Here is a 14,869-nt window from a genome sequence, read left to right as displayed (position 1 = left end):
TTTTGTGGCCTTGGACATGTTCCTTAACCCATCTGTCCCTCACTTTCCTCATTTATAAAAGACAGAGATAACACCAAGAAAGGTGCTACAGAAATACAGAGTACTATGTACAGGGGAGGATTAATTTTCCTCACTAGAATACAGTACCTCCACCATTTGAAAGGTGTTTGTAACCCTCCCTTGGAATTTGCAAGCTCCTGAAGTGCCAGACTGAGCCTCTAGAGGGCCCTATCAAAAGACTACAACTACAAGGGCTGCAAGAGCCTGGCATTTGTGGACAGAGGGATGAGGACAGAAGGGATCTAAAAATGCTTTCTGAGGCCAACAGTGAAGTTTCTCCATGGGGTGATCTGGACAAGCAGTCCATTGACCCAATGACAGGACTTTACTGCCCCCCAGCCCAAGGACAGCCTGACTTAGAGAGACAACAGATTTAGTTTCAGTTTTGAGTTTGGAAGCTGAGAGTGACACCACAGCTCAGTGAGTCATTACTGAACTCCCACTCCCCACAAAGGGAGTTCTTGCACTGCCATGAGATCTAGCTGCACAGATTGGGCAGTTCCCACCCTGCAGCGACCAGCATCCGCAGAGAAAGATCTGACGTGGCACTGGCTACTGTGACCCAGCCGAGACCCACACAGGACTCCAGATCAGGGAGCCAGCAAGCCTGGTAGGAGTTAGGAGAGGACCCTGCCCCACCCCAAGGTGAAGATAAAGCAAGGGAATCATCTTCATACTTTTGCTGGAGCTTTTGTTTATGTATTTTATTTATCCCTTGTGTACTGGGCTTTACGCTCCTTGCCAGCTAGTTGTATTGATTTTCTCAAGGGACAACACCCTCTGCATGGCACTGTGAGGAGTCATCTTAGATAGAGGCATTAGGAGCCAAAAAAGAACACAGGATCCAACCCATGAGAGGAGAAGGGAGAAGCTGCTCCTAATATTGGTGATACCAAGCTTCCAGGAGAGAGAAGGGCAGAGTCTTAAACCGCGCCTCGGGGAGAGCTACATTTGTTATTCCCATTAGACACTCAGGGAATACCGGTTTTCTAAGAATAAAAACTTTTTAACTGTACCCACTGTTGGTAGTAACATCAAAGGAAATTTTGTATCAACATCAGCACAGAGGAAAATTCTTACCACTAAGCCTATAGTGGGACTGCTATTATTTCAGGCACTCCAAAGGCCAGATTTTACAGGGTCCTAAAATATCCACCACATCCTACCATGCAATGATTCTAAGATGATTGTTTCGGGTTTTCTTATCAGAATCATTTTTAAAGGTTTGCATATAGAGATTTTAAACCCTTCTCCCTTCTTTAATGCCCCTCCAAAAAATATACCCTTCCACACACACTTTTAAGGGGTTGCCAACCCTCCAGGATTGCACTGGAGTCTCCAGGAATTAAAGATTCATCTTTAATTAAAGATTGCCATGTGATGAAGCTTCCAGGGATACATCCAACCAAAACTGGCAACCCTATCTCTCTCTCCACACACACATATTTAGCCAATTAAATTAAAAAAGAATTAGAAAGTCATTCTGGTTGTGAAGATTAAAAATATTATCCTTCATCCTGCCCTACTTCCTACCTATCCTTAGATATGGAATAGGGAAGTGTCAACAGTAGAATAATAAAGCATTTAAACAATAAAACATCCACTCCTGTCTTGCAGGGTTTTGTGTTTATTCTTTTATTGGGTCAAATGAAAAAAGTGGATAGCTCTCTAGTATTTCCCAAACAAAATTTAAAAAATTGATTATTAAAGAATAGCCACACATCAAAGGATGTTATCTGACCACACAAACAGTTGTTAAGTAGAATATAACATATGTTCTCATTGGTCCTGTCATTTCATTTAAGATATTGTAGATTTAATCAAAGGTGAAGCTAGTGTGGCTTCAAATTTCATGTTGCAAGTGGAAGCTGCAGATCTGCTGTTTATATTACAAGTTTGCGTGTGCGATTGCAGCATGTCTTCCATCCTTAGGCTTTTAATAACACTTCAGAGCTGCTCACTGACAAGTGCCTGGAAACCTCGCAGGTCTTTCAGATACTCTGTCAGACCCTACAAGCTGTGCAGGGATGGACTTCATCCCTTCCCAGATTCTCCTCCCTTCTGTTCACCATACCAGACCCTTTCTCACACACATATCTATACACACAGCAGACTCAGGTGCAGCTGAGACAGCAACTGGCTGTATTCCAAGAATACCACACAGCACCTAATGGATGAGGTCCCAGGCAGCTGTTGCGTTGAGCGGATGCTGGCTGGCACGCGCAGAGTTCTTATATAACTGGTGTGGCATCCTCCAGTGGGCCACAACCAATAGGGGGTAAGCTATACTAATTCAATTACAAGTCCTGGACAGACTGCATAAGTTCCTTGCACAAGGTTAGTGTGAAGTAATACTTTGTAAAGCTAACAGCCTATAGCTGCAGGTATCACAAAATTATAGTAAGTGTGCATATTATAACTGATCTGTTTATATTTTAACTACACATTTACTTATATTATTGTCAAACATTTTCCCCTAAGCTTATAAATATTTGGTTCTTATATTCTCGAAAATAAATATTTAGCTATCTGCTAAGTTCTCTTCTTCTTTCTTGTCACTTCCCTGTTCAGGATCGGCAACTTTTATAGCCTTCTTCCAAAACTCATGATCATATGCCAGGCTGTCATGCAGATTGTTCTCTCCAAGATCTGCCAATATTTAGTCCACATACTGAGCTTTTGGTCTCCCTGTTGGGCAACTCCATCCACAATCATTGCAAGAGCAATCCTACCAATATAACTCTCTGATCTCTGCTGGACATGCCTATACTAACATAGCCTAGGCTCCCTCCCCCCTCAGCTTGTCTTTAGTTGGAGTGACCTGCCTTAAGTCCCTCACAAGCTCTTTTTGTTTCCCATCATGGAGTGTCCTTAATGTTCTTTTAATGTATTTTTATGTATTATAGGAATTATATGCCCAATTCCTACACTAAAAATGCATTAAAAACATTAAAGTTGTAAAATCAAACTGTCAAAAGTTAGGAAATGCCAGAATTAAAGCTGCCTATACAACCTTAATTTGACTCACTAATGCATATGCATTATGGTACTTCTTAAATTACATGAGCATACACTATATTTTCCACAGGCCTCTTCCACATTCAGTGCACAAGATGGATAGTGCTCACTTAGTGAGCAAGCTACTCAATATTTTGTTTTCTCCCCATTGTTTAATGTATGACTCCATGTCTTATTTACTTTAACTATTCAAACTCCTGCTCTGAAGACATGAATTTCCTCATGGACTTTTCTATGGTGCTCATTACTATAGTATCGGAGTGATTCAAAATATTAATGAAATTTATTTTTACAACACCCCTGTACGACAAGGGGCTTGTAGTCTCCCAGCTGTACAAATGGGGAACTGAGGCCCAAAAGCCCAAATTCACACAGATACTTAGGTGTCTAAAGAGTCATTGAGCCAGAGAGAGAAAGCCTCTCTGCCAAACTACAGCTGACGAGCCGTATGCGGCTCTTTTACAGTTAAAGTTTGACTCACGGAGCCCCTCACACACTCCCTCCCTCCCCCCCACCCATTCTCCACCTACCAGACTGGAGGGAAGGAGCATAGGTGCCGACTCCATGGGTGCTCCAGAAAAAAATTAGCAGGTGCTTAGCACTCACCAGCAACCAAGCTCCCCCACCACCCACAGCGCCTCCCGCCCGCAGCCATGCTGATCAACTCCTCCCCCTCCCTCCCAGCGCCTCCTGCATGTTGCGGAACAACTGTTCAGCGGCATGCACAAGATGCTGAGAGGGAGGGAGACGAGCAGGGACGAGGCATGCTCAGGGGAGCAGGCAGGGCAGGGGCAGAAAGAGGCAAGGTAGGGGGAGATTGGAACATGGGTCCCCCACATCCCAGGCGAGTGCACAAACCACTGCACCCCACATTTACGTGCCTGTCTCCCCTGAGAAGGGCAGAACTTAGGACAAACCCCGTTGGTCAGCATCTCCCATTGGCTGGTGTAAGTGGCTTTCTGCTAATGTGCTGGCTTTTGTTGATCGTCTTCTAAGGCATCTTCCCCCCCCCCCACACCCCCTCATTGTAGGGAGCCTAGGTTCTGAACTAGGCTTTGTGGATTGCAGTGTTGTTCCAGTGATTTTCCAGGTGCCTAAAGGTTAAGTATCGCAATGCGTTGCATCACAGCATCTAAGTCCCTTTGTGTATCCAGGCCAGAGAGATTAAGGTCAAAGATTTCTTCTAATTTTGCGTGCCCAATTTCAGACACCGACAACCTGATTTTTCAGAGTGCTCAGCATTATATAGCACTTTATACGTTCAAAGCACAGCTCCCACTGACTTCAGTAGCAGCTGTTAGCTCAGCTCCTCTACAAGTCTCCAGTCAAGCAAATGCAAGCTCTGGAGAGGAGCACTCTCTCATGGACACAGACTCTTGCTCCTTCCACCCAAGTGTGATCCCATTCTGGCCTATCCCTCACAATATGTCGCTGTCCCAGTTCTGTCTTGTCCCAACCACTGGCTCCCTGGCCCAGTCCCATTCTCCTCACCTAGCCAGTCTCAGTTTCCATTTCTCAGTTCTCTCATCCTGGTCCCAGTCTCACCCTTCCAGCTTCCCCTTCCCAGTCCCAGTCTCCCTGCCAGTCTCTTGTTCAGTCGTTTTAGTTCACCCCAATCTTCCAGCTCCTCGTCCTCAGTCTCCTTGCCCAGCTAATCCCAGTTTTTTATCCAATCTGTCTTTCTCTCCCTCCGCCCCACCCCAGTCTCCAGTCAATACCACTACCCACATTCTCTAGTCCCAATCTCCCTTGCAGAGCTCCTCACCCAATCTGTGTCTGCCCCACCCAGCTCCTTGTCCCATTCTCTTTGTCCAGTCAATCTCAGTTCTTTTCCCCACACCCTGGTTTCTCATCAAATCTACCTCTCCTCCCTCCTAACCTTCCTCCCCCGCTACACTTGTTCTCAGTCCATGTCTTCTTGGTGAGCCAGTCCCAGTCTCCTGCCTGGCTCCTAGTTTCCTTGCCAGCCAGTCTCAGACTCCCTCCATCCCAACTACCAGTTCCTGTTTCCCACTTCACACTCTCCTGCCAGACTCCAATGCCAGTTCCTGCTCTCCCCTTCACTCTGCAGACTTCCTGTCCCAATGTGCTCCCTTCACATCTCCCACAGGTCCAGCTTTTGTCCTCGTTGCATTTGAATCAGGCAACTTCCTCCTCCATGTCGTCTGGACCCAGCACAAGGATCAGAGTATAGGAGAGAGTTTCCCTGCTCTCAGATTCAGAACCAAGATATGGACCTGACCTGTTCATCATCAAGCCAAAGATGCAGTTGCAGGGAAAGCCCTGCTCAGTCCCAGGCAGTGAAAAGAAAGGCCACACCCACCAAGTTTCAAGTCCCTGTTCCAATACACAGGAGCGATAAAACTTTTCAAATAAAAAGCCCACCCAAATTTTTTTATGTGGAAAACACATTTTTCTCTAGCCTTGTTGTCAGAAATGGCTGAAATTTTCAAAAACAGAATTCAGCCTGAGGCAGATACCCATATGGAAAATTTCAACCTAACAGGTAAAGTTTAGCAAAGTTATAAGCATCTGCAAACAGGGTCTTATAATGTGAAGTGTTGGGTAACCTTAATAGATGGTGGTACCTGCTCCTATTATAATAATCACATGTCCTCTTAATAGTGTCATTTTTACTCTATATAGTCCTCTCTGTGTAGAACTTTTTCCATGACTCTAATCATCCTTGTCAACCTAATCTACATTGGATTTCACCTGTCACAGTGTTATCCAACTGTGTAGGCTAGTTAGGGCCTTCTTCAGTTCTTCATAATCTTTTCTAGTCATGACAAACTCTGTGTCATCTGCAAAATTTTGCTACATAACTTTTCATCTTTTTCTTTGGAACAATAATATTAACCATGTGTGTGTTAATGGTGCTAGTAGAAATCAATGGAGCTTCAGTTTCCCCATATGTAAAGGTGGGGAGAGGGGATCTACATCACACAGATGTGAAGATTTTATTCATTATAAGGAATTTTGAGATCTTTGTTTGAAATATGCTTTTTAAAGTATGATTCATTTTTTAAAGGATTTTTTTTTGCTTTCACAAAAAGACACTGGCTACTGACAAATTTATTTGACAAGCAGCTAGTTTCATCTTTCATTCTACTGCAATGTATTTATTATTTTAAAGAAAGATCAAATAAATATCTGATGAATAAACAGTGATACACAAAATTAAATTAACCTGGCAACAAACGATAATTTACCATAAGCGAACATGAGCAGAAATATAGCCTTTATGCTAGCTAGAACAAAAACCTGCTTCTCTCGTGGCTGAATTAAGTTACATTTGTCCTTTGTGTTGTGTTCCCTGAAACAAACCCAATTATACCATGATACAAGTCATTTGCTCTCCTTTGTCCTATAATATTTCTTCTACTCCTCTGTATTTATGATTCACCTACATGAGGCTCGCTAAGCTAGTACCTTAGAGTTATATATTAAACGCCCCCCAAAACAAGTCTAACCAAAGTATACAAAATGTAACTGACATACAACTTGCCAGTATCTTTTTATGTGAATGTGTGAGAGAGAAAGATCAGTATGTACTACACAGGTAATGTCTGTCCATCACAGATATTCATAAAAGTGATTCAGGACAGGAGTATTTTCTTTGATAGTAACATTAGCTATGTCTGTCACAACGGTATGATGCATTCTCTTCTCACTTTGGCCTGCAAGGTGGAGCACTGGCCCCGGTCATTTTTTCTTGTTTTTGTAAAACAGTAGGGTCTAGACTGAGGCACCAATCAGAATCCATTTTCTTAGGATACGTAGAGTGCAAATAAAATGGAAGAGTCCCTGCTCTGAGGCAGGCTTATTTCAACAGTTCTGGTATACCCACCAGCTGAACAGGACCTAGTTCTGACAACATGGGAAGGAGGGTAGGAATGTGTGTGTGAGAGAGAGAGAGAGAGAGAGTGTGCGCGTGCATGCGTGCATGTCAGGGCATGAAAGTCTGTCATGGATTTGCTATTCTTAACAGAAAAAATTGAAGAGAATTCTCCACAGCAGGATGTGGTCAGGTTTGGGTTTGCAAGTGACTTCTGAGTCAGATCAGCTGCATTGGTTGAGATCTGGCAGGTGCTGTAATCATGGAGAGGGAACAGGACAGGTCCCTGTATATTCTTTATGCTGGGGCTAGTTGGCTTTGGGGTGGGTTTCCTCATGACCAGCACTCCTGCCTTATATTTCATTTTTTTGACTTTATTAGAGAATCACGGTTACTAGTGGAAATGTAGGCGGGCTTCTGGGGGCTTGGGTGCCATTTGTAGAGAACAAGTAGTGTACACACACACACACACACACACACGTACGTGTATATATTTATATATTTTGTACAAGATCATTGGCTAATGATGAGATAAATTAGAATGATGTTGCAAAATCTCTGTCATGATATATTAAGATGACCTTATACTAATACTCAGGAGTCCACACAGTATCTGCTTAGTATCTTCTGATTGAGACATAATGAGAGTGAACTTGAAGTACATTTGATAGACTGCCATGTCTTCCCAGTCTTCATTCCACATAAATATTTGAGTTTCTCATTGTCTTCGATTATGTGGCTCTAGGGATATGTATGTTATAGTTTTAAACAAACAATAAAATTTTGTAGAATTTCATTTACTGTTTCCTGTCAAGTGGTCTTCATTGCTAAATTTCATAGTGAAATTTTCAAGTAACAAATACTTTGTGTTTTACTTATTTTCCCATTTGTATACAGCTGTTATGCTTTAATAGTTGATATTATGCTATATGACAATGGCATAAGATCTTTTTCCCCCCCAGATATTAAGGACACTGTATCTTAATGCACATGCAGATGGGAGCTAAATTAAGGTTGCATAGGCAAATTTAATTCTGGCATTTTCTAACTTTTGCCTGCTTTTCATTGTAACCTTAATAGTGTTACTTTAATGTATTTTTATGTGTAACTAAATATATAAATATGTATGGATTAGAAAAGGCAGAATGAACTCCTTTTAACACTTTGTTATTTTAAAAAAATAAAAAATAAAAAAGGAATACTGCTTACTGGAAATAAAGGCAAAGTGTTTTTTACAAAAATGACCACCATGAAAATATAATAAATAATCAACCTGTAGATTTCAAAGTCTCAAAATATTGGGGGCAAGAACTAAGCAGGATATTTAAAAGGGCCGTAAAGAATTGTCCCTATTATTCTTCATGGCTGAGTGTTTGAAGGAGGTACCCTGACTGTCAACAAGCTTAACACATAACCTAGCTCTTTTAGGAGCAGATTCCTTTGCTTTATTTATGAACAGCAATATCTGATTTCAGCCTTACTTTGTGTAAATCCCACACACTGATCTCTGCCGAAGGTACACAATTCTCAATAAGGACGATGGACTGCTTACAATATCTGGACAAGCCTTACACCTGATCTGGAATTCTTTGCGCACTCAAATCTGCAGCTAAAGTCCATGGCATTTTTCATGTGTAAGGAATCCAGAATCAGGCCCTTTTTTTGAAGATGATGTATTGCTGATGTTTTTCTTATGTATCAGAAGTGGGGATACTGAAATGCTAACTACATTTCATAACCAACCGCAATACAACATGTGTCACCATAGCAAAGCCTTGCCTAATCCAGTCTCAGTTAGCCCCTTTCTCCTTTTTGGGGTCCCTAGTAATGGCACACAGACTTGTATTTCATTCAAGTACATTCCCTTCTTGAGGTTCTGGTTTATTAAAATAGATCAGTGTCATCTCAGATCAGGCTCATCTTTCCCAGACTCGACAGTCTTTCAGGCCCTTGCTGGGCTTAGCAGTTCCTTCCCAACACTACTGCCTGGTATTCTTAAGCCACCATTTTTGTAGGGATGCCCCTCATGGCAATCAGCTCCAACCAAGCCTTTCCAACTCACTGATATAGCGAATCCCTCCCCAGGTCCTCACTGACCCTGGATCTCCTGAACAAGCCTTCCCATTCTTTGTGAGTGTCTCTCAGATGCTCTGCCTAGGCACTCTGGGGAGTTGCCAGTAACCTTCCCTCTTCCCAGAAGACTCGAACTCTCATGGACTGTTCCTAGGCTTGCCTTCTGTTGCTCATCAGGCTGGATTCCTAATCATATGTTCTCAATGTACCTCTGGACTGAGAGATAAACTAATCACAAGTGCCCCTTCAAAAGGCCAGCTTGTCCTGTGACTGCAACTTACAACTAAAAAAATTATGGCTAGACAGAAAGTTTGCCAATAGAACAAAACATTGTAAAAATACGAAGATTAAGATCAAAAGAAAAATGTTTAATACTGGACTTAAAAACAGTCCCATCTAGTGTTCTGTTGTGGCCCTTCTGAAACCAGAATAGAGAAGCGAATTTTTTTTTTTCCCTCAGCGTGGTACAACATGCACATGCTCCCTTCCGCCATGTGCCGCAGCTCTGGATCCCTCTTGGATTCACCCCCATGGTACTCCTGCTATTGTTGGCCCAGACCTATCCTTACTGGGGGCAGAATGAGAAGTCACAGGAACACAACAACTGAGTTCCTCAAATATTGTTAGGTTTCAGAGTAGCAGCCGTGTTAGTCTGTATCAGCAAAAAGAACAGGAGTACTTGTGGCACCTTAGAGACTTATGCTCAAATATTGTTGTGGACATATTGCTATCACTACAGTTCCATTGCAGCATCTCTGGACGTCATTTGCAATTGCACAGTTTTGGGGGGTTTTTTGGAGGGCGGGGGCGGTGTTGACAGCTCATGCTTTTTTGGTGGATGATTGCAGTACGTGCTTGCACTCCTGGTGTATGCTTTCTCCATGGATTTGCTTGCTATTAGTTGCAGTACTTGCAAATTCCAGAAAGAGCGATCCCAGTCTGTAAGTATGTAATTGTAAGTATGTAATTACGTGCAGATCTCAAACATACTACTCTGTGTGCTGCTGTTGCAGTTAGTCCTTGGAACAAATGCTCAGAGACACCACATGCTCTGAAGCATGCATGGGAATGTTCCTGGATTTCATATCCCAACTATCATTTTTTAGGCTCAATGCCTGACATTTTCTGGGACTGACTACAGCATATTAGTTTGGAGCTTCCTTTCTCCCAGGCATTCTCAGAGCTTCCAAGGGGTCTGTTTTTCTCCTGCCAGCTATCTTTGAGTGACAGATTTGCTATTAATCCCTTCCACTGTTTTGTCTCTGTATGTTACTCCCGTGCTACAGCCACTCTTCCCTTGCCACTCTTCCTCAATTGCAAGCAGCATTCAGGATACAGTCCATGCAAAGGATGTGTGCAATCCTAAACTATGTGACTGTAAGGTAAATGAACTATCCTGTGTACACAAAATTAATCATACTATTATGATTTATTTGTAGACAGTTATTTGCTACTCAGAGTTGCTATTTCCTTCATCACTCATGAATACAAGGATGCCTAATTTCCGTATTCATCTAACACCTCTGATTAATATGACATCTTCAATTTTAAATCTGAACTAGTGGACATTTTTGCTCAAGCCACATAGAATAGTGTCATCTTTTTAAAAGAATTAAAAACATGCCTGATTCTGCATTTTAATATTATTGAGTATTTTGATTTGATACAGTGGTGTTTATATGCCACTAGGATGCTCTACAGGCACGTAGCCCTGCATTTGGATAGGGGCCTTAACTCTTCTTAAGGCATGATTTAATTATGTGTCTAAACTGTGATTATTTTGTTATAGTGATAGTAAGAATGCATTTTCCCTAAGCCACCCTTAATCATAATTTCTCAAATGCTACAGTCAGCTCACTAATTTAGGGCCTCATCTTAAGAGGTGCTGAACTCCCACAACTCATTGACTTCAATGGAAGTTGCAAGTGCTCAGCATTCCTCAGGATGAGGCCCTTACTGTACTGAAGAATGAGACTAAAACTACACAAAAAGGAAGTCATCGTGTTAGTGCTGTGGAAGAAATGTTATATATCCCCAGTTGATCAAAAAAGTCTAGGTTGGATTACTTACCCCTTCTGCTTTCTCCTCAGTGTTAGCCAGCATTTCTTGAAGAGCTCGCACTGACAAGGATTGTTCCAGCACAAAAGTACAAATGGAGAGATCCGGTGGAACATTCTAATTGAAGAAAGAATACAAGATTACGTTAATGATGTGGTTGCCATCAGCCAAAGGTTGCTATAAAATCGCTTCCCAAAGCTTCCGTTGCACTCTTATTGTCTCATTGAATCTGAACGGATCTACTTCTAAAGCACAAACACAGAAAACAGAGCGATTATTACACAATTTCTAAAAGAGGGGTGTGTACACAGATCTATTTTATCTTAAAAGAGGTTTATATATTGTACAATATTCCAAACAGAGCTACACTGAAACATTAAGTTTGCAAAGTTAAACACTCAACAATCAGGAAACAACAAAGCCAAGGTTGCCTGTGCAACCCACTGAGTCAGTGTGTGTTATGTTCCTGATCCACAGAGGATATGGGTCTGTTACCAGCTCACGCTGTAGCGACTCATGCATTTAGCTCTAGAGGTCCTTGGTTCAATACTCAATATATCAGCCAAGATGGTGGCAACCAAACCTACATACCTTACCTTTCCTCTCTAGTGTGCATGCACTATGACGCAATCTTTAATATCACAAGCTGGATAGATAAAACAGATCAACAGCAATCTATAATATAGGCAGATACAAGTCTAAATGCAGTTTTGCAGATTTCAGGTGTTATTGCTTTGCACATCTTCATAAATACTGGCTTTATTTGCTGCTTATGGTAATGCTGGGGTTTTATTTATTTTTTTAAACATATTTGCTCATAAAGATACCCTACACATAAATTATCTACTGTCTTGACTACTGCAACCTCTTTCTCTCTGGCCTCCCTGAAATCCCTACCTCACTCCACTCGGGTTTTTTCTTCTCACAAGCACTACTGTCCTTTCTTCTAAGCGACCCTTTACGCATGGAACATTATTTATTAACATTACCATAGCACCTTGGAGCTCTAGTCCTGGGCCAGAACCCCATTGTGCTAGGCACTCACCCCAAACTAGCTTATAAAGCCACTACCTTCTTTCAAATCCCTCCCTTCAGACCCACTTCTACTATGATTACTATGAGGAACTTCCAACTGTCTTCATAATACTGTAGTATCCTCAGCACAGGGACTCTGCTTTCACGCTGTGTTTGTATGGCACCTAGCATGATGAGCCTCCAGTGCTGATTGGGATCTCTAAACATGGCTATATGAATAATTAAAATAAGTAATACATTTATTAATTAATGGATACTTATTAATAGAGATTGGGAAACTCAATTTTCCAGTGAAAAGCAGGAACATATTTTTCACAAAACATTCATGGGAAAAATTTCCTATTTTTGGACCTACTGTAGTTGGTTAATTAAGAATTAGAGGAAAGAGAAAAAACACAAGTTTTTGGCTTGTGTATTCCATGTAGATACCATTTGGGTAAATATGATCAATACAGGATGTAATTAACTAACTCTTCAATATTCTAAGAAGCTTTAAAAATATTGCAAATATGCATTTAAAAAGGCAGACCAATACACCTTTTCTATTTCCATTTTAAAAAACCATTCAGGAACATTTGCAAATATGTAGGAAGCTTGGCATAAGAGATTCAGGACTACGATAGTGAGAATCTGACTCAACTATAAACTTATAGACATGTGTTGGTGATGTCCCATTGCAAAATAAAGATATTATCAATGGTTGGTTTCAGAGTAACAGCCGTGTTAGTCTGTATTCGCAAAAAGAAAAGGAGTACTTGTGGCACCTTAGAGACTAACCAATTTATTTGAGCATGAGCTTTCGTGAGCATCCGATGAAGTGAGCTGTAGCTCACGAAAGCTCATGTTCAAATAAATTGGTTAGTCTCTAAGGTGCCACAAGTACTCCTTTTCTTTTTGATATTATCAATCTATACGAGATTAAAATGGCAAGAGTAAAAGTCATCAAATACCTGTCATTTCTGGTTTGTGTCCATGATCCTGATCCCATAAATTGGGGAATAAGAGCCTATATGTAAAGCCCTGGACCATCCTGTGAACTTTCCCAAATAACAAGAATCTGTCACAGGGAGAAAACATCCTGTCTGAGGGCAAGTCTATACTACAGCATTATCTCAGCACAGCTGCACCGATGTAGCAGTACCCTGTGGCACTTCTGGTGAAGATGTGCTATGTCAATGAGAGAGCGCTCTCCTGTCGGCATAACTACTCCACCTTGGCGAGAAGTGTGATGTAGTGCCAGTGAGGACAGCACAAAACTTGCGTCACTGGGGGCGGGGGAGGAGGGCTTTTTCACACCCCGAGGGACGTAAGTTAGATCAACTTAAGTGGTAGTGTAGACCTGCACTGAATGTGTTACCTCTGTATTGCTGTTGTTCAGCTGAAAGACAGTGGCCCATACGACTCTGCTAACCTCAACTTTTGTGTTGCCAGGGAATGATTAATACAAACAGAAGGTAAAAAAGCCACATATATTTATAATTATGTGACTAGATACATGCAACACCAGATGACCTCTCAAGGTCCCTTCCAGTTCTATGATTCTATGAACCCTGTTTTTAAAAACTAAGCACGTTTATATCCACCCCATTTTACTCTTAATGTATTTTATCTCCTACTCTGAGGAGTCCTAGTCCTTTTTATAAACTCCTGATTAGATAACGAGGCTCTCCTTTCCTTAATTGTATCAGGTTCAGGAAGTAATCCAGCTGATTTCTTTTTATTCCACCCACTCACTCTCATGGACCAGGGAATTTAGTTGTCAATCTCAGATTTTCCAAGGGAGCAGAGGTTCGGGTCGAATCCACAAAGGGCTTAGCATTGCAATGCATCTCTCTCTGGCCTGATGACTATTCCACTGTGCATATATACTTAAATAGTTTATCTGGCCAGAGAGAGAGAGAAAGAATGTGAGAGAATAACTCTGTAGTCCAGAGGCTGGCACACCACTGGGCTGAAAGTTATAGGGCAGGCACCATGACAACCTCCACCTCCAGCTAAATTTTGAACTGCACCCAATCTGGGACTAGTGCTCAGAGGCTGCCTCCCAGGCTGGGCCCCGCATGTGACTTAGGCAGCCGAATGCCTGTCTTTCTCCAGTGTGTGAATTGCTCCGGGGCTCAGGCAGGAGACAGGCATTCAGACACCTAGAGTGGGACAGCAATTCACATACCCCAGGGCCTAACACCTAAGGTACTTTTACAGTGGAAAGTTAAGTGCCAAGTGAGTTTAGGCACCTAGGAAGCCAGGTGGCTGCCATGTGAGAGTTTTGTGGATTGTAGTGGTGCTGAAGATGGGAAGTTAGGCATCTGAACTCCAGAATAGGGCACCCAGGTTGCTTTGTGGATAATACTCTTCATTTCTTAGGGCACTAGTCGCCTGAACCTGTCTCTGTGCCACTGTCCAGGTCAAGGTGGATTCCCTTTAGTGAGGAAACAGTGATCATCAAGGCTAAGAAAACATTTCTTGGCACATACAGAACTTGCATGCTTTGTCACAGTCTAAGCTTATCTAAGAAGTATAGAATACAGATAATACAAGCTTTTATTATTGCAAAAAGTTGACATTGAAAAAAATCAGGTTCACAGCCCAGCATAAAAATGGATCACAAAATTAAGCAGAACGACTGTGTATGAAACAGTAATGCCTAAATTACAAGCTAAGAAAGTAGAATCTGATTGCATGTGGGGACTTTTATGTTAATCAACGTACTTCTACTCATACTCCTACACCTTTCCTTCGTGTATCCAGCACCTCTCTTTTCCTTTGTTCTTGCTCTTTTCTTCATAT

The 14,869-nt window shown here is 41.8% G+C and overlaps 1 protein-coding gene across 1 annotated transcript in view; it reads right to left on the bottom strand.

Moving 5' to 3' along the window:
- Positions 1-14,869, bottom strand: part of RYR2 (ryanodine receptor 2) — a 698,126-nt gene that overhangs the window by 483,532 nt on the left and 199,725 nt on the right. The window contains exon 3 of the mRNA XM_074948896.1: positions 11,060-11,164. Within this exon, the coding sequence (XP_074804997.1) occupies positions 11,060-11,164 (105 nt within the window). The remainder of the gene's footprint in view (positions 1-11,059; positions 11,165-14,869) is intronic.

Source organism: Natator depressus, chromosome 3 (genome assembly GCF_965152275.1).
Source record: "Natator depressus isolate rNatDep1 chromosome 3, rNatDep2.hap1, whole genome shotgun sequence".
Classification (NCBI taxonomy): Eukaryota; Metazoa; Chordata; order Testudines; family Cheloniidae; genus Natator; species Natator depressus.
Note: the sequence above shows the minus strand (reverse complement) of the source record. Positions and strands in the feature narration are given on the sequence as shown.